The sequence below is a fragment of the Dendropsophus ebraccatus genome, chromosome 13 (assembly GCF_027789765.1).
Source record: "Dendropsophus ebraccatus isolate aDenEbr1 chromosome 13, aDenEbr1.pat, whole genome shotgun sequence".
NCBI classification, from domain to species: Eukaryota; Metazoa; Chordata; class Amphibia; order Anura; family Hylidae; genus Dendropsophus; species Dendropsophus ebraccatus.
Window position 1 is genome coordinate 12,053,608 of NC_091466.1, and position 26,610 is coordinate 12,080,217.

General features: G+C 44.6%; 1 protein-coding gene across 1 annotated transcript in view; it reads right to left on the reverse strand.

Moving 5' to 3' along the window:
* The window catches only part of KIRREL1 (kirre like nephrin family adhesion molecule 1), a 181,081-nt gene that overhangs the window by 13,312 nt on the left and 141,159 nt on the right, over positions 1 to 26,610 (reverse strand). Inside the window, exons 2-7 of the mRNA XM_069950982.1 lie at positions 15,807 to 15,953; positions 11,917 to 12,066; positions 9,317 to 9,477; positions 6,761 to 6,911; positions 3,366 to 3,471; positions 872 to 1,020 (exon numbers count right to left, since the gene is read on the reverse strand). Of these exons, the coding sequence (XP_069807083.1) occupies positions 872 to 1,020; positions 3,366 to 3,471; positions 6,761 to 6,911; positions 9,317 to 9,477; positions 11,917 to 12,066; positions 15,807 to 15,953 (864 nt within the window). The remainder of the gene's footprint in view (positions 1 to 871; positions 1,021 to 3,365; positions 3,472 to 6,760; positions 6,912 to 9,316; positions 9,478 to 11,916; positions 12,067 to 15,806; positions 15,954 to 26,610) is intronic.

Genomic DNA, 26,610 nt, shown 5'->3' on the forward strand with positions numbered 1-26,610 from the left:
CTGCTACATAAATACTGTACTTAATACTGTATATTGAAGAAGAGCAGTAGCTACACATTCTATAGGGCCTTATAAGGTCCCCATACACCTTCAACAACTGCCGGCCGTCAGTTATCTCTGCCTTCCACCGCCCAGCCTCCCCATACACAGGAGCGTTCTCGTGTTCTCTATGGGGGGTGATTGGTAAGCCGTAGCCAGAGAGCGCTCTCTGAATAAAGGGGTCAGAAAATCTCTGTCTGTCGGTGTCTGGTCAGAAGAGTCCCATACACCTTAGGTCGACCATCGTGAGCAGGGAATGTGGATCCGTGACCTTGGGCAATTTTATGGGGTGCGTGAATGCAGCCTTAGGCTGTGGAAGTTTGCCTCTGCCTCCTTTAATATTACAGACAGGGGTGACCAAGGGTTCTATTAGACGGGCCAATGAAGGCCCAATCAATATTGTAAACTAGCCTTGCGGCCCGATTAACGTTTACCATGGGCTGCACGGATATTCTTAGCGATGTCCATGCAGCCTTTGCCCAAACTTGTCCACACTCCTGATCTTCTCTTCACTTTGCCTCCCAGCACCATGTGCTGCAGTTTCAGAGTGCCTGTCTGAGCTACCAAGCCGCTCATCCAATCACTGGCCGTGGTGCCGGGAGGCATACAAAGTGAAGAGAAGATCGGGAGTGTGGACAGGTGAAGTGTTTACTGTTTGGGCAATCATCAGCTATTGTGCGATGTTTGGTCAGCGGCTGATCATTTTAGGTCTGGGCCTCATTGGTGGATCGTTGTCTCTATGAGACTGAGTGATAATCGGCTGATTATTGCTCCGTGTAATAGGGCCCTTAGGCCAGACCAGTAATTCCCCAGCAGTGTGCCCACTACTTACACTGAACATCCACCAGAGTGCTGACGTTAGTGCTTCCGACCTCATTGTGTACTTCACATGAGACCGGCTCGGTGAAAAAAGTATAATCCACTTGTGTCTCATACGAGCTGTCCCTTGCCGCCTCAATGATCACGCCGCCTTTGGCCCACCTACGGGAAAAAAAACGATTATTAAAGATAGTACAGTGACATTTACAAACAATGAGACCTGTCATATGCAACCGGATGGATACAGTATCTTAGGGCCCTGTTACGCGGAGCAATAATCGGCTGGATTGGGCTGATTATCTCTGCGTGTAATAGAGACAACGATCAGCCGATGAAACGATCATCAGCTGATCGTTTTCTTAGGTCCAGACCTAAAATCATCAGCCGCTCACGACTGAACAGTTAATACATTGCACCTCCATGTTCCTACAAAGACCGGCAACGTGGAGGGTTAATGTATCAACTTTTTGTTCAATCGTCAGCCATGGGGCGATAATCGGCCAGAACACGGAGGGGTAATATATATACTGTTTGGGCAAGGGCTTCACGGATATCGCTAACTATGTCTGTGCAGCCCTTGCTAAACGATTATCGGGCCGTGTAATAGGACCCTTACAGTTTGCACCATGATAGAGGAAAGTCAGACATAAGGGGAGATTTATCGAACATGGTGTAAAGTGAGACTGGCCCAGTTGCCCCTAGCAACCAATCAGATTCCACCTTTCATTCCTCACAGATTCTTTGGGAAATGAAAGGTGGAATCTGATTGGTTGCTAGGGGCAACTGAGCCAGTTTCACTTTATACCATGTTTGATAAATCTCCATAGACTTTAACTGGGGCTCCTTCCTTGTGTGACATAGAGCAGTAGTCTGTATCTGGCTCACAGCTTCTCCGAGCATGATGGTGTATTTTTACATCTTTGACATATAGTACTACATTGGCCCTATCCTTCGCCAGCCTCATATTTTCAATGGGCAACAATTAAGAAGCCATTTGGAATAACGTCCAATAATCTGGAATCCACCCGTCCCTTTAAGATGTTTGAACTGTAATTCGGGGCATAGTTAAGCGGTGTATGAGCTGGCAGGATTCCTTCTCCCCCCGCCGCTCCAGCGCGGAGCCCGTCTCCACTTATTGCCCACACTACACAAACAGCGAGGATAACAGGCGCTCTTGAAGGCAGCGATAAATAAAACATTAATACACCCGTTCGGTTAAATATGCATGATTGTAAAACAGAAGCAGTTGGCAGTAAACAGGATCGTAAAATAAAAAGGCATTAAATTCCTCAGATAAGGTGTTTAATGGACGTGTAGGGCTCTCGCCTCTGCTACACTTGCCGCTGTGTATTCAGATGGTGGATTGAAGGCCTGGGCCGCCGGGAAGCCTGGGAGAAGGTTAAAGGGATCTCACCTTTAAATTGAACACTCCCCATGTCTGTCAAGTGGGTGAGCATTCTGCTTAGTGGGAAAGCTGAGTAACATCCAATGTGGCCACCATTACAGCCCTAGTAGATGTTGTCAGCTTAAGAGACTCTGTCAGTAGGATTATGGTGTCCTATCTCAGGGTAACATAAACTAGTGACAGAGAAGCTGAGCCGAATGATGTATCACTTACATTGTTCTGTGCAGCTGATCCAGAGATCTCCGCCTCAATAACATGGACAATAAGTAGTCTTTTACATTATGTGCACATGCTCAGTAGTCCTAGATATTCATGAGAAGCTGAAAACTCCGCCCACCAGCTGCTTATTGGCAGTTATTTATCCATGCTGTGTATAGACAGTCAACTTTCAATCAGCAGCTGGAGAGGGGTGTGGCAAGAATCCTATTCTCCTGCATATTAGGAGAACGGCTGAGCAGAATGATGTCAGTAATACACAGATTGGTGCACCAATTTAGTTAGGCAGAGCAATGGAGTCCATACTGGTTTTGTTATACTCTTCCTAACCACCCAAGCAGGGTGACAACCAAATTGGACACCATTGCAGCCCCCCTAGAAGTTGTCACACAGCTTTCTGAGCTATGTAGGGAAGTGAAGCCTTTAAGTCTGGGACACAACTTCTGTAATGGCTAGCAGCTTGATAGACAGAAGAGGACGCCATCGCATGACAATGCCGCCATCTTTAAGAATCTAACCTTACATCTTATACGTAAAGATGCAAATTTCCTGGCATTGAGGTCAGTCAGTCGCCTCCTGATTTTTCTGATGAGTCCAGTGCGCAAGAGTCTCTAGTACTGCAGTTTATTCAATATGGCGCAGACGCTGTTGGCAGTGAGGCCAGTTGGCAGTACCCGGCTCCAGCTATTACATCTCAGCAGAGGAAACACAACTCGGCCATTAGTAAATGAATGATGGACGAATATTTCCTAGATGTATAGAACTTATAATTGGGGGGGGGGGGAGTCATGACAGTGGTGGGAATTATTTTATTTTTTAACTTTATTCACTGATAAATATTGGACAAGGAAATGAAATCCATGTACTGTATGTTTGATATACTGACCTGTAACCTTTAATGGCGGGGTTAGCAGTGGCCATGCAGGTGAACCGCACCCGCTCACCCTCTTGTACTGTTTGGGGGTGGATAGAAAGGGTGACAGTGGGCGGATCTGTGGAGAAAAGAAAGGGTTAAAAGATGAAAACATGACTACAAAGAGCATAATCGCCCAGGGAGGGAGGGATAAAGCTGGATTATAATACAGGATGTAACTCAGGATCAGTAATTTATGTACACAGTGACCCAACCAGCAGAATAGTGAGCGCAGCTCTGGAGTATAATACAGATGTAACTCAGGATCGGTACAGGATAAGTAATGTAATGTATGTACACAGTGACCCCACCAGCAGAATAGTGAGTGCAGCTTTGGAGTATAATACAGGATGTAACTCAGGATCAGTAATGTAATTTATGTACACAGTGACCCCACCAGCAGAATAGTGAGTGCAGCTCTGGAGTATAATACAGCATGTAACTCAAGATCAGTAATGTAATGTATGTACACAGTGACCCCACCAGCAGAATAGCGAGTGCAGCTCTGGAGTATAATACAGGATGGAACTCAGGATCAATAATGTAATGAATGGACACAGTGACCCCACCAGCAGAATAGTGAGTGCAGCTCTGGAGTATAATACAGCATGTAACTCAGGATCAGTAATGTAATGTATGTACATAGTGACTCGGTTTTATGTTATTCTACGTCGTCTGTGAATGATATGTGAGGATATAATTCACATAATGGAGGCCAGCAGTATTTCTGTGGTTATTAGTTATGAAGTCATTAATGGATGATTTCCACAATCACCAGCTTATGTGGCTGCCTAGCAACCAGTGTCCCTGCTGGCGAGTGACTCCTCTGGATCTGGCATGTACCCCCCATCTTCCCTCAGAGACGTGTGCCCATACAGTACAGGTGTACGAGGTGGCGGCAGGCGCCGGGGGCTGCTGTGACTGACAGATCGGTGCAGATTGCAGCCCGGCCTTTCTATCCGCCAGCGATAAATAGCTGAGAATATCTTAAATCACCATCACAGAGATGGATTGTCTCTCTTGCCTCATCTAAATTCATTTGGCGTCGGGCGGCGTGCATGGGAAATAAGCCTAGGTTAGATAAATGCTATTAAGTAAATTGTCTTTTAAGTCTCACAGCCATACATCTATGCAAATGCAGACTTGCACAGTCATCGGTGTCCATCAGCGGGAGGTGGGGGGGGGGGGTGGAGTATGGGGGGGGGGAGAGTAGACGGCTCGCTTACTATGAAGGAAAACAAAAGCAAACACTCAGATACAGAGAAGAAGTACACAAGGATATTGGTCCAATATATATTCCAATAGGTATTACTAGGCTTTACTTTTGTATCTTACCTTCCTCCTCGACGCTGGTCCTGCACAGTTAGGGTACTATTACATGGCTCGATGGGGGCCTGATAATAACTGTGAACGAGAGCCAATCTGCCAGATCGTTGCTCGTTTACTGGGCCTATTACATGGCCCGATAATCATTTAACAAGGGCTGCATGGACACTGTTACCCATGTCCTTGCAGCCCTTGCTTGAACGGCATACAATACCTATCCAGGCTGCAGGGCTCCTCCTCTTCTGTGCTTCTCCCCGGGTCCCAAGCGCTGCAGCTTCAGAGCGGCCTGTCTTAGGGTCCTATTCCACGGGCCGAGGAGGGCCCGATCAACGATGTAAACGAGCGGCGATCTGCTAGATTGCCGCTCGTTTACTGGGCCTATTGCACGGCCCGATGATCGTTGAGCGAGGGCTGCAAGGACATCGTTACCGATGTCCTTGCAGCCCTTGCAGCAGCATACATTACCTGTCAGGTCTTCTCCGCGCTGTCTTCATCCCCGGGTCCCGCGCGCTCTATCTTCTGAATGGCCGGTCAGCTAACGGAGCGCTCAGCCAATCACAGGCCGGGACCGCCGCGGCCTGTGATTGGCTGAGTGTGGCCTGTCAGCTGACCGGCCATTCAGAAGATAGAGCGCGCGGGACCCTGGGATGAAGACAGCGCGGACCTGACAGGTAATGTATGATGATGATGCTGCTGCTGTCAAATCGTCAGTCGCCCGCCGCGCACCGCTTTTCAACCGTAGCGATGCGCGGTGGGGGAACAATGATTTTAGGTCTGGCCCTAAATGAACGATCAGCCGATGACACGATCATCGGCTGATCGTTCTCTCTATTTCACCAAACGATAATCGGCCGAATCGGGCCAAATGGGGCCGATTCGGCCGATTATCGTTACTGTGGAATAGGGCCCTTAGCAGACTGGCCGCTCAGCCAATCACAGGCCACAGCAGTCCCGGCCAGTGATTGGCTGAGCGGCCTGTCATCTAAGACAGGCCGCTCTGAAGCTGCAGCGCGTGGGACCTGGGGAGAAGAAGAGCGCAAGGGGAGCCCTGGACCAAGGATAGGTAATGTATGCACTTTGCAAATCGTCAGCCGCCGGCCAGTCAGTACCCGACAATTATAGGTCCCAACCTATATCAATGGTCAGCCGATGATCGTTGTCATCGGCTGATTGTTGTGTTTATTACACGGAACGATAATCGGCCGGATAGGGCCAATTCGGCCGATTATCATTCCGTTTAATAGTACTCTTAGTCAGCGTAATCTTTGGCCGGGAGCACTGTACAACCCCCACAGCATCATCCATCCATGGAGCAGCCCGCCCCCATGACGCTGTAGGGACGGGACAGTGCTCCCGGCCAAAGATTACGCTAACAGTGCAGGACTGGCCCTGAGGAGGAAGGTAAGAGACATACCTATAGGGGGCTATCAGCAGGTTGGATTCGTCCAACCTGCTAATAGTTCCCCTTTAAATCAGCTATTTATAAGAGTGTTCCCTTCCCATTTGGGACATTGATCACCTATCCGCAAGATCCACCATAAGGGTATGTGCACACCGAGCAATTTTTGCAGAATCTCGAGCGGATTCCACATCAAAATGTGCGCTGAATCCGCTCGAAATTCCGCCCGTAAAAAATGAGCAGTCTTGGCTCCCATTGTTTTCTATTGTATTTCCGCGCATTAGTGCACACGGCAGAAATTTCCATATGGATTCTGGTCGGAATCCACGTTCCACCCAAAGAATGGATGGGTTTATTCTTTTGGTGGATTCCGCTTGAGGAATCCCTAAAATCCCCTGAAAGCCTAAAATAGCCGGAACCATGCTAGCTTCAAGGGTTACAGAAACGGGGCTATACTGTTCACACAGGTCCCATAAAAGTCAATAGGAGTTCCGTAAACTGATGTTTTTGGTTCCTGGACCACCACCATCAGCAAAGAAAGCCAGAGAGGGACGGGCATCCATCATTCCCAGATAGGAATATAATTGAAATAGACCAAGAGCGGGGAAATAAACAAAGAGAAGCAAATTTATGGTGGACTTACGGTGAACGTCCAGTTTGACCGAGGTCTCCTTTCCACTTGGGATGGCGTAATTCGAAGTCTTACAGGTAAATATGCGGCCAATGTCTTGGTCTGTGGGGACGATCAGCAGGAAGCTGGTTGTGGTCTCGCGTTTTCCATCCGACAACACCGTCTGTGGAGAGAAATCAAGGATAATGCAACTGTTCTAAGTGTTTTATGATAACATCCTCTACACAACGCCTTCCAATCTGTCGTACTATTAGTCCCAGCATTCAAAATAAAGACCATCTGCGGCAAAATGTCATTACATTAAAATACCTTCATTATTACACATCGAAATAAAAATCCCATCACTGACTAATGCGTTTGGAAAAGAATGTGACTATGATGAAGGTTCTGTACCTGAAACACGTTGGACAAGGACACGTCGTCCTATAGCATTCGTATAGCAGTAGATAAATAAAATAACTTTTCACGCAAATATCTATCAAGCCACTTTGGCGGACATATCCAGCACCAATATTACCGCCAGTTCATTGTTGTTCAAAGGGAACCGGTCACGTTGAACAAGGTGTCTACCAGCATAAGGCTGTAGGGATGAAGGAGTTGAGCAGATTGATATATTGCATTGTGGGAAAATGTATGTTTAGAACAGTGTCTGTTTTATTCGTGTACAGTTGTGAGTCCAGTGGGCGGTCCTAATCAGTGATTGACTTCCATCGCTATAGATACAACTGTCCATCACTGTGTAGGACCGCCCACTGGACTCATAACCATAAAAAAAGCAAGAATATCACTAAATACAATACAAGTCATACTAAATATCCTACAAAACTAGAATTTGTTTAGCTTCTTGTACTCTGTACCGTGATACCCCTAGACAGGATTGCATGTTCAATGTAACGTTGCCTTTAAAGGGGTAGTTCAGAATTTTTTTTTCTTTCAAATCAACTGGTCCCAGCAAGTGCCAGAGATTTTTTATTTACTTCTTTTAAAAAATCTCAAGTCTTGCAGTACTTATCAGCTGCTGTATGTCCTGCAGGAAGTGGTGTAGTCTGACACGGTGCTCTCTGCTGCCACTTCTGTCCATGTCAGGAACTGTCCAGAACAGTAGCAAATCCCCATAGAAAACCTCTCCTGCTCTGAACAGTTCCTGACATGGACAGAGGTGGCAGCAGAGAGCACTGTGTCAGACTGGAAAGAATACACCACTTTGTGCAAGACATACAGCAGCTGATAAGTACTGGAAGATTTAAAATAGAAGTAAATTACAAATCTCTGTCACTTTCTGACCCCAGTTGATTTAAAGGAAAACATATTTTAGTAAACAATCCCTTTAAGTACTTCCTGTCCCAACATGCAAAAGACTAACGAAAAATCTTCAATGTCAATAAATTATTCCTTTTACAAAAAAACACCAAACATATCACTATTTGCTGTGTTTCACGCATGGATGGAAATCTGCCTTGGGTGAAGGATGAGCTCTTGAAACGCGTCGGCCAATGATATATTACAATATACACAAGCAGAAATAGACATTTAATTTGAGCGGGGATGCTCTGATTTATTTGGCTTATTAGAAGCTGTCGAGATCTGCCCCTCCGTGAGACCAGCCCTACGCCGAGGTTATTATACCTCCTCCTGACCACTGACACCTGTGATTTATGGCAGTCTTACTGTGTGCCTCACTACAAAACAGGTTACAGATTCATCGGCAACGTATAGCGACGGCCGTCCGGAGCCCATCTATACGTCCTGGCTACTGCCGAGCCAAAGCGGTTAACGATACTAAAGCATCTGTCAAGTGTATGAAGGGTATTAATGATGCTCGACTTTAATATCCCGGCTTTCTCAGGGGAAGATTGACGCTGGTTGCCAGTGCTGGTGTTAGCGGTGGACGGTCGGTATTGACCTTTTAGTTATATTTCAGTGATTCGGTCATGGGTGGGGAGCGGTGGTGGTGGACGTCTTCACAGCTGTCAGATGTATGAAGTGTATTAATGATGCTGGACTTTAATAGCTGAGCTTCCTCGGGGGATGATTTACACCGGTTTCCAGCGCCCATGTTAGCAGTCGATGGTCAGCATTGACCTTTCTCTTTTATAGCTGTGATTCGGTCATGGGTGGGTGGTGGTTGGGGGGGATTGGTAGTAATGGACATTCTTCATCTATTTCTATATATATATATATATATATATAAACAGCTTTATTATATACAGTTCTATGGGCCTATAATGTACGTTCTCTGCCCTGATGAGGAAGGCGTGATGGAGCTTTCCTCGGCCGTGGTTTTCTGTCGGATATAGAAGGTATTGTTGCAGGGATCAGCAATACGGCTCTGGTCACCTCAGATGTCTCTCTTTGGAAGAACTGAAGACAGATACTTCCACAAAGACCTTTTATGTCGGCTCTGCCGTACAGATCAAAATCTCCTGTGCTTTCCGGGGTTGGCGTCTCTGCCACAGGGCGGAATCAAACCGATAGGGCAGAAGTTTGTGAAGGAGAACAAAAGCGTCCATCAGGGAAGACGCAGCCCATAGAGTACAGAGCCGGGCAGGGTCCTTAGTGAGTACTCACCGTACTGGTGACAGCACCTTCCTGGGGGTTCCCATCTCTAAACCATTCTATGGTGGCTGCAGGTTTGGCGTTTTCAGCTCGGCAGGTGAGGTTAGTTGGGGTACCAGCTCGGAGAAGGATCTCATTTGAGCCATCTTCTATAATAGGATCTTCTGGAGGGACTGGAAATACAGAGAATACAGATCAGTATAAGAAAAGGCAAACTAAGGCCAGTCTGTCCCATCCCCTTATTATTGGTATATCCCTAAGACTGAGTTCCTATTTACAGGGATATAACTACTATAATACTGCCCCCTATGTCCAGGAATATAACTACTATACTACTGCCTCCTATATACAAGAATATAACTACTATAATACTGCTCCTATATACAAGACTATAACTACTATAATACTGCCCCTATATACAAGAATATAACTACTATAATACTGCTCCTATATACAAGAATATAACTACTATAATACTGCTCCTATATACAGGGATATAACTACTATAATACTGCCCCTATATACAAGAATATAACTATAATACTGCTCCTATATACAGGAATATAACTACTATAATACTGCCCCTATATACAAGAATATAACTACTATAATACTGCCCCTATATACAGGAATATAACTACTATAATACTGCCTCCTATATACAAGAATATAACTACTATAATACTGCTCCCTATATACAGGAATATAACTACTATAATACTGCCCCTATATACAGGAATATAACTACTATAATACTGCTCCTATATACAGGAATATAACTACTATAATACTGCCCCCTATACACAAGAATATAACTACTATAATACTGCTCCTATATACAGGAATATAACTACTATAATACTGCTCCTATATACAGGAATATAACTACTATAATACTGCCCCTATATACAGGAATATAACTACTATAATACTGCTCCTATATACAAGAATATAAGTGACATCATTTTTATAATAAAGAATGGAGAATCTGGTGTAGTGGAAGCGGAGAGCTAGTATACAGCATCCCTCTATTATCAGCAAATGGAGCATTGAGGTGTGGGTAATAAGACTTGTGGCTGCAGGAAGCTGTGTACATTGAAATAGGTGAAAGGAAAAAATATCCAGAGATTTCACAGAGGAGAAACCTTGGACAATGGAGTCTTTGTTGCGCTCTCTATCCTTTAAATTGTTCCTGGGAGGGCATGCACTTGGAAGCCTTGCTGCCTGGCTGACTGCTAATTGTCACCGCACAGGCTGCAGCATGTTCTGGATTGCACCGAACAAGGCGGCCTGGTGAGGTGGGGTGGGAGCTGCACCCACTGTGTAAACACAAACCCATTTTAGGTGTGAGAAACATTACAGTTCAGCACCAAATAACTAGCAGAAGACAAAGAAATTTTCTCTTAAAAAGGGTACTCCGGCCAAAATCTTTTTCTTTTAAATCAACTAGTGTCAGAATGTTTTATACATTTGTAATTTACTCCTAGTTAAAAAAAATCTCCAGTCTTCATGCAGGACATACAGCAGCTGATAAGTACTGGAAGTGTTGTTTTCTTTCCAGTCTGACACAGTGCTCTCTGCTGCCACCTCTGTCCATGTCAGGAACTGTCCAGAGCAGGAGAGGTTTTCTATGGGGATTTTTATTGCTATGGACAGAGGTGGCAGCAGAGAGCACTGTGTCAGACTGGAAAAAATACACCACTTCCTGCAGGGCATACATCAGCTGATAAGTACTGGACGACTGGAGATTTTTAAATGGAAGTAAATTACAAATCTGTATAATTTTCAGAAACCAGTTGATTTAAAAGTAGAAGATTATCGCCGGAGTTCCCCTTTAAGGCTATGTTCACACTACGTATATTTGAGGCTGTATGTTTGAGGCTGTATAGCAACCAAAACGAGGAGTGGATTGAAAACACAGAAAGGATCTGTTCACATAATGTTGTAATTGAGTGGATGGCCGTCATTTAATGGCAAATATGTGCTGTCATTTTAAAACAAAGGCCGTTGTATTGAAATAATGGAAGTTATTTACCGTTATATGGCGGCCATCCACTCAATTACAACATTATGTGAACAGATCCTTTCTGTGTTTTCAATCCACTCCTGGTTTTGGTTGCTATGAGGACCTGACATGAGGACCAAATACAGCCTCAAATATACATAGTGTGAACCCAGCCTAAAGTGCCAAAACCTCAGCTGCGTCAGAACCACTTGGAATAGACAAGTTCTTCCACCCATAGAACATCATCCAACACATTTATCACAATCTCGGACAGCTCTGGTAATGTACCATACAGTCTTTTGATGTTCATGAATCAGGAAGCTCAGGATGAGCCTGGCCATGGACCATTCACTCGTATACCTATTTATGCCGATTCAGAAAAACAGCCAGATCTATCCGGCGCCAGATTATCTAGATGGAAGCAATAACGACCGGCTAAAAAATCCGCAACTCAGCCGATCAATACTCCCTCCGAGATCAGTCAGCGAATGTCTGACGGCCCCCGAATGACGCGATCGCTCTTTGTCTGCGGACGCTTTAAGAATCGCTGATCCGCAGTAAAGGCGACAGCGCTCCATCACCGGAATGAAGACTTCTGGAAACCTACTTAACACGGTCAGCTTAGCTCCTTTGGATCTCAAGGCGGCCTCGGTAGCTTGGCACTCGAAATTGGCGTCATCGTAAATGCTGGCGTTGGTGATTTCCAGGTTGTATTGCCCGGACTCTGGGTTTCCGACAACTTGATAGCGCGGCCAGACTGAAAAATAAGAGGAGAGAGAAGATATTTAATTTTCGGGACATGTATCGGCCAATGGTTTATACGTACGATATGGCGTAGGTGGGATTTACGATAATATTGCCGCACATTGTGGATCAGACATTGTGCCAGTCTGGACGTGACTTTCCCCAGTGTTGTCGATTTCCGCAGTTCCTAAATCTGCCTATAGGTGGCAGTGTTACATCAGCTTAGCCTACTCTACGGAACGTATTTCTGGAGACAGATTTTTTTGCATTTGTGGGGTGTCATTTTAGACCAGCTAAAAGCTCATTGTCTCTGATATTACTTGGATGATGAAGAACAGACTGCAGCCGACTGATCACCGCAGTCTAAAGCCATGGCTCTCGCTTGATCTGACCATCCGCGTCTGCTGTAGAACATCACCATCAATCATAGAATGTCGCGGCTCAATGGGAGATTCACCTGACGTAACACTGAAATGGGGCGTTGTGTTGAAGATTATTAAAAATTTCTATAAAATTTCTAACCAAAGCTTGGCAGTGCTCTACATCCCAATAGGAATTCTTGGGGGGGGGGGGGTTCCTGTGTTTGGCGCCCCACCAATTCCCATAAGGATCTCCATAAAGTGACTGGAGAGAGTCATGCAGAAGTGTGGCCACCTCACCATCTATTCTACTCCCAAAGTCGATGCCCCATCACCGGCCATGTCCAATGCCCCAACACCGGCCATGTCCGATGCGCCAACACCGGCCATGTCCGACGCCCCAACACCGGCCATGTCCGACGCCCCAACACCGGCCATTTCCGACGCCCCAACACCGGCCATGTCCGACGCTCCAACACCGGCCATGATCTGAGGATACCCCTTACCTGTGTTGTACTGACTATGTCCCGACCTGTTGGGGGAGCCTGAGGACTGGATTAGGGAACACTTCTCTAGATCATCCGAAATTACAGGACAAACTAGAGCCACCCTACAGTCCTAGGACCCTCATGTGTCTCATCTCCTCAACACCTTTGATTGTAACAGTAAGGGGGTTCTCGTTTTGGACAGTATTTACTTGTTAGAAGGGCTTCCCCCCTGCTGAGATCTCCAACGATCACCTATGTTCCTGCAGCGCCACCACAGGGAAAACTAAGTATTACATAGTGACCACTCAAGTAAACCAGTAAGGCAGGACAGGGTAGGTCATCCAGACTGAGACGCTCTTGTCAGTTCTCTATTCTGACCAAGCGATGAGGATCCTAAACAGAAGGCCCCTCTCTTTTATCCCAGACTTACACAATGGGTTCTCTAACCAGACACCCCTTTAAGGGCTTTTGGGGTTACCTGCAGTCACTTCCGTAAAATTTTTGATGGTCAAACAAACAGTAAACGTAAACAATGAAAATCACAGGGCGATTTTTTTTTTTTTTTTTGAAATATTGGTCCAGCCCAATAAAAGGCCGTCCCACTTTTTTACGTGGGTGACTTCAACGTTAATGGGGCCATTGTGAGCAGATTACTCAGAGGGGATATTAACATATTTCAGTTACGTAGCATCAGAGCGACCCCACGTCCAGGTGACGCCTTAGATGCTTTCATGTGGGAAAGATCTTTTATATGAAGAGCAGGGTGTGAGAACGTCTTCCCCTCGGCCTACAGATGCACCTACACGAGGACGGGGAACATGAAAGGCAGAGAAATGCCGCTCTACCTGTTTGCTGATTATATTATAGGACTATGATCTCATGGTTATTATCGCGTAGGACCGTTTGCCATGGTTGTGTATTCAGAGATGGCGCTGTATGTTGCTTAGCAACGGGTACTGCAGTTGGTTAGTGACTACTTGGGATCCACATCTATTGGTCTGGTGGACGGTATTGGGTACTTGGTGACTACTTGGGATCCACATCTATTGGTCTGGTGGACGGTATTCTGTTACTCCTGGTGGACGGTTTCTGTTACTCCTGGCATCAAGTGGTACCAAATCCTTAAAGGGACCCTGTCACCATGAAAATGCTACCTAAGCTATCAGCATCACGTTATAGAGCAGATGGAGCTGAGCAGATTGATATATAACTTTATGGGAAAAGATTTAGTATAACTTTTAATTTATTGATTGAAATCTCTAAAGTTTTCAGGATAAAGAGTCCAGTCCATGGAGTGACCCCGCCCACTGGACTCCTTACTACAGAATGAGCAGGGATTTCAATCAGCATGATACAAGTTATTCTGAACCTATTCCCACAAAGATATATATCAATCCGCCCAGCTCTTCCTGCTCTATAACATGACGGCGATAGATTAGATAGCATTGTCTTGGTGACAGGTTTCCCTTAAAGAAAAATTTGTGTAGGGAACACCCCCAAAATACCCAGTTATGGGTGAGTTTGCATAAATTCCACCCCTTTTGTAGGTTTGTTGTACCAAAATCAGGACTTTTAGCAAGCATGGATGAATATAGCCATATGTAGGTTTATTAAAGGGGTTATCCAGGATTAGAAAACCAGAGCTAATCCTTTTTAGAAACAGCGCCACTCTTGTCCTCAGTTTGGGTTGTCAATGCAGCTCAGTTCTATTGAAATAAATGGAGCTTAGTTGCTACACACAACCTGAGGACAGGGGTGGTGTTGTTTTTTGGAAGAAAGCTGCTTTGGTTTTCTAAAACTTTTTCTTTTATATCAACTAATTTCAGAAAGTTATATAGATTTCTAAATTTCTTTTTTTTTTTTTAAGTCCAGTACTTATCAGCTGCTGTATGTCCTGCAGGAAGTGGTGTATTCTTTCCAGTCTGACACAGTGCTCTCTGCTGCCACCTCTGTCCATGTCAGGAACTGTCCAGAGCAGGAGAGGTTTTCTATGGGGATTTTCTACTGCTCTGGACAGTTCCTGACATGGACAGAGGTGGCAGCAGAGAGCACTGTCAGGCGGGAAAGAATAGACCACTTCCTGCAGGACATACAGCAGCTGATAAGTACTGGAAGACTTGAGATTTTTAAATAGAAATAAATTAAATAAATTACAAATCTATATAACTTTGGCCGGATTACCCCTTTAATTAATATAAATCTTTAAAGAAATTCTTCTGTTTTCTGTTTTTTTCACCACTGAGGTCTGTAACTTGCGGCAGGTGAGGGCGGGGGATGTGATACACCAGAAAGTAACCCTGGCCTCTCATCTGGTCTCCCCATTCGGAGCCTCTCTGAGCTGCAGAGCTCTTGGCATCTATCACAGTGTCAACAGGACGCCAACAAAATGAAGTATTTGGAGCAATTTTGGTTAGTCAGCAGAATCCGGCGCTGTGTGCAGGGCCGGGGGATAAATTGCTGCCTGCGGTTTTGTGGAGCAGCAGCAGCAGCAGTTGGCGGGGGCAGAAGAGGCAGTAATTGATGGATGGGGAAGGCTCGGAGAGCCGGGCCTGATGTATGAGGTATTCGCTGGGGCCTTGTGAGGATAGGGAGCGGATCTTTACACCATGTAGCAGGCATGTCCTCCAAACAAATCATTCCGCTCTGCCATTAACCTATGCATTGCTATCATCTCCACTTCAAATTAAAAAAAAAAAAATCTTAGCAAGTTAGTCGTCCTTTCCTGTCATCTCTGGTTGTCACCCCTATCTATGAGGCATAGGCCATGCAGAAGTCTAGGAAAGCTGAAGGACAACCCATAGGAAGGATATGCTAAAAACCATTCTACGACCCAAAAACTTTTTTATATTGTGCGGTGGATGTAAAATATATATATATATAAAATAAATAAATAAAAAAGCTCTTACTCTTTAGATTGCCGAGACCGAGGGCTAGTCCATCTTTGGTCCACTGTACGATCCCCGAGTAATTCAGCACCACGCATGTTAACACCACTCTTTGCCCGGCCACCACCGTCTGGTCACTGGGCTCCTGGAGGAATCGAGGCTGCAGGGCTGAAAAGAAGATGACAAAGACTGAGCAACAAAAGAAAATACAAGAGAATATAGAAAAATTTGACTATTAATGGTTATTGAGAGCAACGAGTGGGTCACGTAACCGGTATGACGTGACAGCCGAGTACATTGCGTGCTGAGGGTTAGGTGCTGAGGGTTGCATAAAACACAGTCTGGCAGAGAGCCCGTAATTCAGAGATAGTATATATATCATCCTCAATTTCATCGATCCTAAGATCTTGTACAGCAACAATAACCTCGAACTTAAGAATACCAATGCTTCAACTGGATATTTCTAATAGGGATCCATAAATATATCAGTGGGCTTGACCGAAACCACCAAAGTGCCAGTCAAGTAGATAACCAGACTTTCTCTTTCTCTCTACGGCAGGGATCGGGAACCTTTGGTCCTCCAGCTGTTGCAAAACTACAATTCCCATCATGGCTGGGCAGCCGAAGCTAAAGCTTCGGCTGCCCAGCCATGATGGGAATTGTAGTTTTGCAAAAGCTGGAGGACCAAAGGTTCCCCATCGCTGCTCTATGGGCTCAAGAGACCCAAGCGAGGTTATTCGACTTGTTTCCCGGCAGCCAAGAACCAGGTGGTGGAGATAGCCTTTATGGGCGCCATTTAGCGAGGGAAGCTGTGCCGAATGTTTCATCTCTCAAAGGGCATCGAGTCGATCTAAAAAGAACCTAATGTAATGATTGTCCAAGTTTTATATATTGAACTTTCCGGTGCCTTTAAGTTTCATGTCAAGTTGACACTTAAAGGGGGCCCCATTTAGCAGGTATGATTGGGTCCATTGCTTTCTGCTCTAACTAGTCATCATACAGATCTAAGGAGAACCTTATGTGGAGTAGTCCAGTTTTTGACAAGTTTTGTATTGTGGTGTTTTCTTAGTGGACATTTATACCATACATAGGGTGGGTAGGAGGGAAAGGTTCTTCACCCTATATACATACATAGAGTAAGTATGAGGGAAAGGTTCTTCACCCTATATACATACATAGAGTAAGTATGAGGGAGAGGTTCTCACCTTACATACATAGAGTGGGTATGAGGGAAAGGTTGTCCACCCTACATACATACATAGAGCGGGTAGGAGGGAAAGGTTCTCCACCCTACATACATTCTTTTGTTCAGTGGTGTGTTCTCGGTTGACATTATATTGTGTGTAGGTGAGAAGGGTTCTCCACCCAACAGACATACATGGGATGGTAGAAGAACCTACTGTAGTGATTGTCCACGTTATATATAGTGACCCTTCAGGTGCCTTTATGTTTCATTCAAGAAACAGGTGGATGTGTTGGCACTTGAAGGGGGCCATTTAGCAGGTATGATTGGGTCCATTGTTCCCGCTTGAACCGATCATCATACAGATTCTAAGGAGAATCTAACATGGAGTAGTCCAGCTTTAAAATGTTGGACCACCAAAGCCAAAGTTTAGGTGCCGTTGGGTTTCATCTCAAGAAACGGGCAAGTGTTAGCACTTTAGGGAGCCATCTGGTTGGTGCAGTTGTACCCAGCATTTCGTCTATTGTCATCATACAGATCTAAGGAGAACTAAATGTGGCGTAGTCTAACTTTAAAATACTGAGCCAGTTGACGACGTTGAGCGCCACACCAACCAATGTAAGCCAGCACGAAGCCATGGCTGGCACTGTTTGGCAACACGCAGCTTGTCATCAGTGACTTATTAGATCGTTGTGCCACATGAAATCTTGTGTGACTAATGTCATGGCGGTAAATAATACATGACGGGACCAGCAACATATACATCATCCATGTATCGGTGACCACAAATTACGACGTGTGGCTTTAACGAAGACGCGGCAATAAAATCCTCATCATGAAATCAGCCGTGGGATGAGATAAATGGCCGAACCTCTATGAGATACATAACGGCACGTACCACAGGAGCCTCAACCGAGGAGCAGAGCCCACCATTGTTTTGGGTTAAGGATCTCATTCATAGAACCCACACCCTCAAATGGATGATACTGTATATACCGTGTTTCCCCGACTCTCCTCCTGGCCTTCCCCCCCCCCCCCCCCCCGGGTCTTCTCCTGGCCTTCCCCTCAGCCTTCCTCCTGGCCTTCCCCTCAGCCCTGCTGCTGGCCTTCCTCCCTGGCTCTCTTCCTGGCCTTCCCCCCTACTCTCCTGGCCTTCCCCTCAGCCTTCCTTCTGGCCTTCCCCCCCGAATACTCGCTAACGTTCTGTAGGAGCGCAGCAACGGCGCGACCAGCAGTGTGCATCGGGAGGTGCACAGGCGGGACATGGGGGCCATGGACCAGTATGCCTGTGACGCCGGCCGCGAGGTCCATGAAGGGATTAGGTGAGTCATGGGGCAGGTGGGTGGTTAGTGGCCTTACTTTTGGAGGGGGGGCCTTTAGGGTGGGGGTGCCTTATTTTCGGGGGGATGCCTTATTTTAGGAAGATGTCCTATTTTCAGGAAAACAATGTTGTTGTGTTTTTTTTTAATGTCTGTGCATATCACCGGTAATAGAGACTCTGTCATGCGTGAAGGACCCCAAAAATGTGGATTCGGGGAAGGATCTGGTTGCTTCATTTCCCTCCATTCCAGGCTCAGACAGCAGGCTGCCCACGGGGAGTAATTGGCGTTAACTGTAGGGCTAAACGCAGCAGCTGCCCCCTCCCAACGAGGAAACATTCAGGCCGATCAATAGCAGTCATGTTTCCAGAGAGATGCAGCTTGATTCAGTCTCTGAACGGCTGACTGCCTGGGGACTAACAGGTTATCGATTGCACCGCGCGCTACTACAGGATCCTATGGGGCTTCACCCTGACCGCTCATAGGGAAATCGGGGACACATAACAAAAAAATCCCAAAAAAGCGAAACACTGAATCTAATACTACAGCTGCAGTGAGGACCGACACATTTTGACGGATATTTTCATTTATTTTTTTGCCTGTACAGTATTTTTAGTTTTCGATGGCTGCTCAATAAGCCGCGTTCTGCTCCCCGAGCGTAGCCGTGTATATATATATCTCACTCATGTCCCCAGGTATATATTACTCCGTCACTCACGCTATATATAGTAAACCCTCTCACTCTCGTCTCTTTATAAAGCGCCGTTGTTTGGTGTTTTTGATTCCCAATTAGCATTTTCTTAAAACAGAAGATGAGTGGGCTCCAGGTGAGCGTTCCAGCCCGGCTCCCCGGTGCCAGGGACGGACACAGGTTCCGCTTCTGGCAGACATGAAGCTTAATAAGTACAATATGTTGTCAGCCCCGGAGCTGCTGATACGTTGCGGCTCAAACCCCTGGCATCTCTCTGCACACAGCTGGCACCGAGGGCATTTCACATGTCCAAGTTCATCTGCTTCTGAGATCCTCTGGTCTCCTGCTCAAGTAACAACCACTAAATTGCTTTTGCCATCTATCCATAGATCTTAAAGGGGATATTCCGTCATTTTTTATTTTTTTCATTGAAATCAACTGGAGTCAGAAAGTTTTATAGATTTGTAATTTACTTCTATTTAAAAATCTCCAATCTTTCAGTACTTATCAGGTGCTGTATGTCCTGCAGGAAGTGGTGTATTCTCTCCAGTCTGACACAGTGCTCTCTGCTGCCACCTCTGTCCATGTCAGGAACTGTCCAAAGCAGGAGACGTTTTTTATGGGGATTTGCTACTGATGGACAGAGATAGCAGCAAAGAGCACTGTGTCAGACTAGAAAGAAAACACCACTTCCTGCAGGACATACAGCAGCTAGAAAGTACTGGAAGATTTATCTATATAACTTTCTGACATCAAATAATTTGAAATAACAAAACTTTTGCGGGACCCCTTTAATACTTTGCCTTCCTTAAATCTCTTTCATGGCTCTGAAAGTAAGTCTGAGCTTCTGCTAATGAACCAGGAAGACCAGGATGAACAGTGCTACCGAAACAACATGAAATGTGGGCTATGGGGCTCAACAACTAAGGGGCAAGTCTAAGGGGGATGTTAGTTTCTGCCTTATTTCTTTGCTATGACATCACTACTTTGTCCCTGTGCTGTGACATCACTACTTTGTCCCTGTGCGGTGACATCACTACTTTGTCCCTGCGCTGTGACATCACTACTTTGCCCCTGTGCTGTGACATCACTACTTTGTCCCTGCACTATGACATCACTACTTTGTCCCTGCGCTGTGACATCACTACTTTACCCCTGTGCTGTGACATCCCTACTTTGTCCCTGCGCTGTGACATCACTACTTTGTCCCTGCGCTGTGACATCACTACTTTGTCCCTGCGCTGTGACATCACTACTTTGTCCCTGTGCTGTGACATCCCTACTTTGTCCCTGTGCGGTGACATCACTACTTTGCCCCTGTGCTGTGACATCACTACTTTGTCCCTGCACTATGACATCACTACTTTGTCCCTGTGCTGTGACATCACTACTTTGCCCCTGTGCTGTGACATCCCTACTTTGTCCCTGCACTATGACAACACTACTTTGTCCCTGTGTTATGACATCACTACTTTGTCCCTGCACTATGACATCACTACTTTGTCCCTGCACTATGACATCACTACTTTGCCCCTGTGCTGTGACATCACTACTTTGCCCCTGTGTTGTGATATCACTACTTTGTCCCTGCACTATGACATCACTACTTTGTCCCTGCGCTGTGACATCACTACTTTGTCCCTGCGCTGTGACATCCCTACTTTGTCCCTGCACTATGACATCACTACTTTGTCCCTTTGTTATGACATCACTACTTTGTCCCTGTGCGGTGACATAATATGTTCATTATTATTATGTTTTTGTCTTTCGGCCCCTTTGTGTGTGTTACGTCTGCGCTATATGACATAGTGTATATGTAATCCCTGTCCTGTGACATCACTGTACTAGTCTGCAGATGGTGCAATAAACCATTCCTTACAGGAGATATAAGTGATGTCCGTTTCCGCTCCGGTGACATTTTGTTGGCCCACGGACGGAGCGGCTTCCACTTTAAGCCCATCCTGACACATAGCGATGGATCCCAGCTCCGCTCTGGGCTTTTAACGTAATCTATAGGATAGTTTTATGGTTTGCCAGTTCTCACAGGCCACAAGTTGAGCGGCACAAAATATATTTTTTTAATTTACAGATCCCGAAAAGTTTAATTTACTAAAAGCATACATTAAGTGCAGCCTTTGCTCCGCTTCCTTACCTATCTCAGTCAATTAAATTAATTGTGGATAGAGAAATCACTGATGAAAAAAAAAAAAACCCTTCGTACTTCGGAAGCACCGTCTTGGCGTGGAGATTCTGTACAGTAACCCTTTGTGTTCAGGATCGAAGTTACAGAATAAGAAGAACCAAAAAACGGTTTTACTTTTTTTCATCAAAAACATTCATAATATCTGTCTTAAAGGAGAAGTCTGCCGTCGACCATTGTTTTTTTTATATAAATGGGGAGGAGGTGGCTGAACATAACATGCACCTACCTCCCTGGCTCCAGTGCATGGGTCCGCAGTCCTCCACTCCTGTTCCTGGTCCCCGGACTCTTTGTGGTCTAAGCCAGGACCCGGGTTGTGACGTGTCAGCCCTGCTCAGCCAATCAGCAGTCGCAGCTGGGTCCCACCTCAGCCACTGACTGGTTGAGGAGGGCTGACAGGACACTGCCTGGGTCCCCGCTCAGACCAGGAAGTAGCCGGGGGTCAGGGAACCAGAGCGGGGGAGGTAGGTTCATGTTATGTGCAGCCTCCCCAGTTCTTTAAAAAAAAAATGGCCGACCCCGGACTTCCTTTTTAAAGGGGATGTTCACTTTTAAGAATCTTCTCAAGTTATTGAAACTCATAGGAAGATAATATCAATGGAGTCATTAGCTGGCATACCTGACGGACATTGTCTTGTGTAATAGGGCAAACAGTCATAATAACAAATTTTCGGTATGTACATTGAACGATTAACAATAATTTTATGGTCAGCTCATAAGATGGGAACAACTTTACACAAATAAATTTTCTTTACTTGTTTGATTATTGCCGGCAGACACCCGGAAAGATTCCCGAATTCCATTGATATAACGATATTTCGCACAATAATCCTTCCATGTAACGGGGCTCTAAGTTTCCATAAACCATTGGATTTCTCCATTGAGAAATAATAACCCCTTCCGAGCTGCATTTAAAGGTGGTCATACTCTGATGGAATCTTATCTCCCTGAAAACCGATTTCAGTGGAAGTAGCTGTCACCTGACAGATGATGTCAGCACGGAGGAGGATCGGGAATGTTCAATCTTAACCACCGATCCTTCTTCCGCCTTCCACACGATCTGCATGTCACAGCTGGTTCCACTGAAAGTGGTGGGTTGGGCTGATTTTTTTCTAATTTATTTATAACTTGACCCCTGTCCACATGATTAGGGACAAGTAAGAGATCACGAAAGGTCCAACCTCCCAGCGACCCCCTATGGCTCTCTAGAGTGACTCCACCCTCTGTATCTAGGCAGTGCCCTGCTTTCTGCTGATGAGGGGACAGAACCCTGAGCTGGCCATCTACTGGTTAGGCTATAAGTTTTCTGCGTTTCTCCTATGGTACGATAACTACAATGCTGGAAGAACCAATGTCACAGAAGTGCTGCTTACGTTCAAGGTTCAGTCAATTTTTTTTCTTTTATCCAAGCACGGACAATGCGTCTTGAGGAAGAATTATGCTCCTTAAGAGTTTTTTTTTTCCCCCCGATGAAAATAAGTTTCCATATACCAACTGGATCTCTTGAATCAGAATCCGTTACCCCCCTAATTCTCCTGGGAGAGAGCTACTCGCCATGGAATATGGTGGTCAAATGGACATGAAGAGTCCTTTATGGCCTCTTCTAGTCCTGCATGTGAAATGAGCAGCACATGTGCCTTGGATTGGACATATTATGTGGTTTTATGTGGAATCTTTCTCTCTCTCTCCAACTACCGAGCGTCAATGTTATAAAGCGATTGTTGTTCTGGGAGCGCGGAGAAGGCCAGGAGCCACAGAGGTATCTCACAGATAATTTATTGTATTAGTATAAAGAATGTTCATGTCTAAACCATTGACAGGGATCGTGCGAGTCAAGGACTAACATGTTTCTACCGGTCTGAGAACAATGTAACGTTCAGAACAATAATCAAGGCAGCGCGGTGAGACAGACCTTGCATAACACTTGGGGATACATTGTGACCCCCAAATCGTGTTCTTTTTTTTCTCTTTTTTCTTTTTTTATATCTTATGATCTGCAATTAGGTGAAACCGGAGAAGATGGAGAAGTTAGCAAGATGTTGGATGTATTCGCATATTATATAGTCTGCTATAACAGGGCGACGAGACCCCATCAATCATAAGAACAAAGGGACGGCAGAACTGGTTAGAGCACCGTGACCCATTGAGTGCACCGTTTCTAGCCATAATGGACGAAATGCGTCTGTTCCAAATCAATCCAAGAGAAACCTGACTAGCAGTCCATCCATTCTAGTGGTTTTATGTGTATCTAAACAGTATACTGTACTATACTCCTTCCCGCCAATCTACATGGACCTGAAAACCTATCCTTCTGGAGGAGAGCTCATTTACATATTTCTTTTCCCATGGAGCCTTGCCTGGAATTAAGTCTCCATACACCAGTGGGTCTCCTCAATGAGAAGAAGAACCCCCCACTGATCTACACCACAATCTTCAACTGGGGACAAGAAGTACAAGCGGGGCATATGATAATATACGAACATATATAGATCAGCTCTGCCTTTCCATGTGGGTGGGTGTCGTCATCCAGGGACCATGCGCTAAATTGTGAAATACACCCGTAAAATAGGCCATAGGCAGAACATTCGTACCACAGAGATGGATTAATGTAGCGGCACATTCCGCTACCAAATTGATTCTGTAGCACATAAAACTCTTCACACTTAAGGACTGATGTATGTCGCAGCCGATTTTACGCCTCTAGATTTTTACATTACACAGTAGTTTAGAACTACGTGGAGGGGTTGTTTTATAGTTGTCTGGCTTTACTGTTTTTCTACCAATTTTGAGTTATTTTATCGTATTTTGCTCATTTATATACGTAGCCAATTATATGTTTTAGCTCCAACAATTGGCTGACATGTAGCTACCCTAGCTCCATAGCACTGTAGTTATTACCATTTGTACTCCCCCACAATGCAGTTATCTCTCTAGTAACAGGAAAACAAAGGAATCTCGAGATCATTACGGGATCTGTAAAACATAGTATACGTAATATATAAAAACAAGTTTTGTACTGTGGTGTGATCTCAGTTCACATTTATACCATAATCTATATACGTAGATCGGTTAGGAAGGTTCTCCACCCTACATGCATATATAGGAGATAGGAGAGAAGGGTTGTCCATCCTACATACAGGAAGAAGACGAGGGATTTCTAGTTTTTATTCTAGTTTTTATTCACTTATAGGGAGAGCTGAAACAGGTAAATGCCTCTGACCTACAAAGAAGCCGTATGAGTGGTAATATGGCTGGATTTCTAGGAAAACTGCTTATTACTGCTTTATAATGTCCTCTATGCTGTGGCTTCTTTTGAATGCTATACATATATAGAAGTTGTACTGTTCCTGGGGCTGGATTTCTAGGAACACTGCTTATTACTGTTCTATAATGTCCTCTACACTGTTGCTATTTTTGTATGCTATAGAGATATAGGAGATATATTGTTCCCAAAGCTGGATTTTCAGTTACACTGCTTATTACTACTCTGTAATGTCCTCTATACTTTTGTATGCCATAGAGATATAGGAATTGTGCCGTTTCTGGGGCCGTATTTCTAGGAACACTGATTATTGCTGCTCTATAACGTCCTCTATGTTGTTGCTTTTGAGGGAATGCTATAGAGATATAGGAGAGCAGAATTCCCCCTCCTGGGTGCGCGCAGTGTATAGCAGTTAGTCTACACCTGGGAGCTATGGGGCAGCCGAAAATAAATGTATACAGACAACTATTTATCATAAAAAAAGATACCTGAAACAACAGGTACACTTATAATAATGTAATAACTACAGAAACGTAAGATACAACATGCAGTTCTTTCTGGTGCTATCAATTTAATAAAACAGTAATATACCTCCCTGTTCTGGAGAAAAGCATGAGAAGGATATTACCTCATCCGTAAGAACACAAGGCGGCTCCTAGAAGAACTGGAAGTCAATACTAGACGAGAAGGAACAAGAGCCGCTCTCCTCGCCTCCTCATCAAACCAACAGGGGGAAACATTAATTTGCCAAATATTAACCTTCTAGAGAATTAATTTTATAGGATTGCCTTCCGAAGCGTAGTCCTACAAAAGCCGAGCACATAGGGACTTATGTAGGGAAATTAAAGAAACAAATAAGGCCCTGTTCACATCATCTCATAAATCTACGCCCCCACAAAATGAGCTACATTGTAAGCATATCCATAGAACTCCACCTATAGAGGCCAATACATATACATGGTATACTAAGACTAAGTCCCATAGTATAAGATCTACTATAAGTATATTATAGTATAAGTACATCATAGTATAAGTATAGTACATTATAGTATAAGATCTAGTATAAGTATATTATAGTATAAGTACATCATAGTATAAGATCTAGTATACGTATAGTACATCATAGTATAAGATCTAGTATACGTATAGTATAAGACCTAGTATATGTATAGTATAGTATATTATACTTTAAGATCTAGTATAAGTATAGCATACTATAGTATAAGATCTAGTATAGTATAAGAATAGTTTGTTATATTATGGTATAAGATCTAGTATAGTATAAGATCTAGTATAATTATAGTATAGGATCTTGTATAGGTATAGTATATTATTGTATAAGTATAGTATATTATAGTATAAGATCTAGTATAAGTAACGTATAGTATAATATATTATGGTATAAGATCTAGTATAGTATAGTATATTATATTATGGTAAAAGATCTAGTATAAGTATAGTATAGTATAGTATAAGATCTAGGTATAGTATAGTATATTATAGTAAAGGTATAGTATATTATAGTATAAGATCTATAAGATGCTTTGGCTGTCCAGGCATGATGGGAATTGTAGTTTTGCAACAGCTGGAGGGCGAAGGTTCCTCGTCCCTGCATTAGATGGTCAACCGATCCCCCAATTTTCTGATCTAGAACATGGGAGCACACATATAATTGTTATTACTGAAATAACTATATTGCCGGACATATAAGCATAATATGCATCTGAAGGTGCCACCCATTATAACAGTGCCCACCACCTTTCCATTCAGTCACCCGCTGTATGTGATGGTGCTGGAGGCCTCGGAATATAGGACAGCTGTCCCATTGATAGGTTGAACTCCCACCTATTGTAAATTTCTAAGGCATGCTGTGAATACGCCTAAATATCTATCGAAACCAGGAAAATCCCTTTAAGAAAACGCTATGTCCATTGAAGAATATCCTCCTCCTCCTCGCGCGAGCAGGAATAATGGCTGGAAGACATTGCTTCTCAGCTCTTCTATAGAATCTACAGCAATAAACTTCACACCTCAGAGCAAGGACAGGCTTCCCTCCCACCCTCAAAAACTCTTAAGATTGTTTTCCTGCTTTGAGGCGATGTCTTGTGTCCCCCTTGAGGGGAATATCTTCCTTGCTTTCCTACGTCCCCTATTTAAATCATTGCTGCTC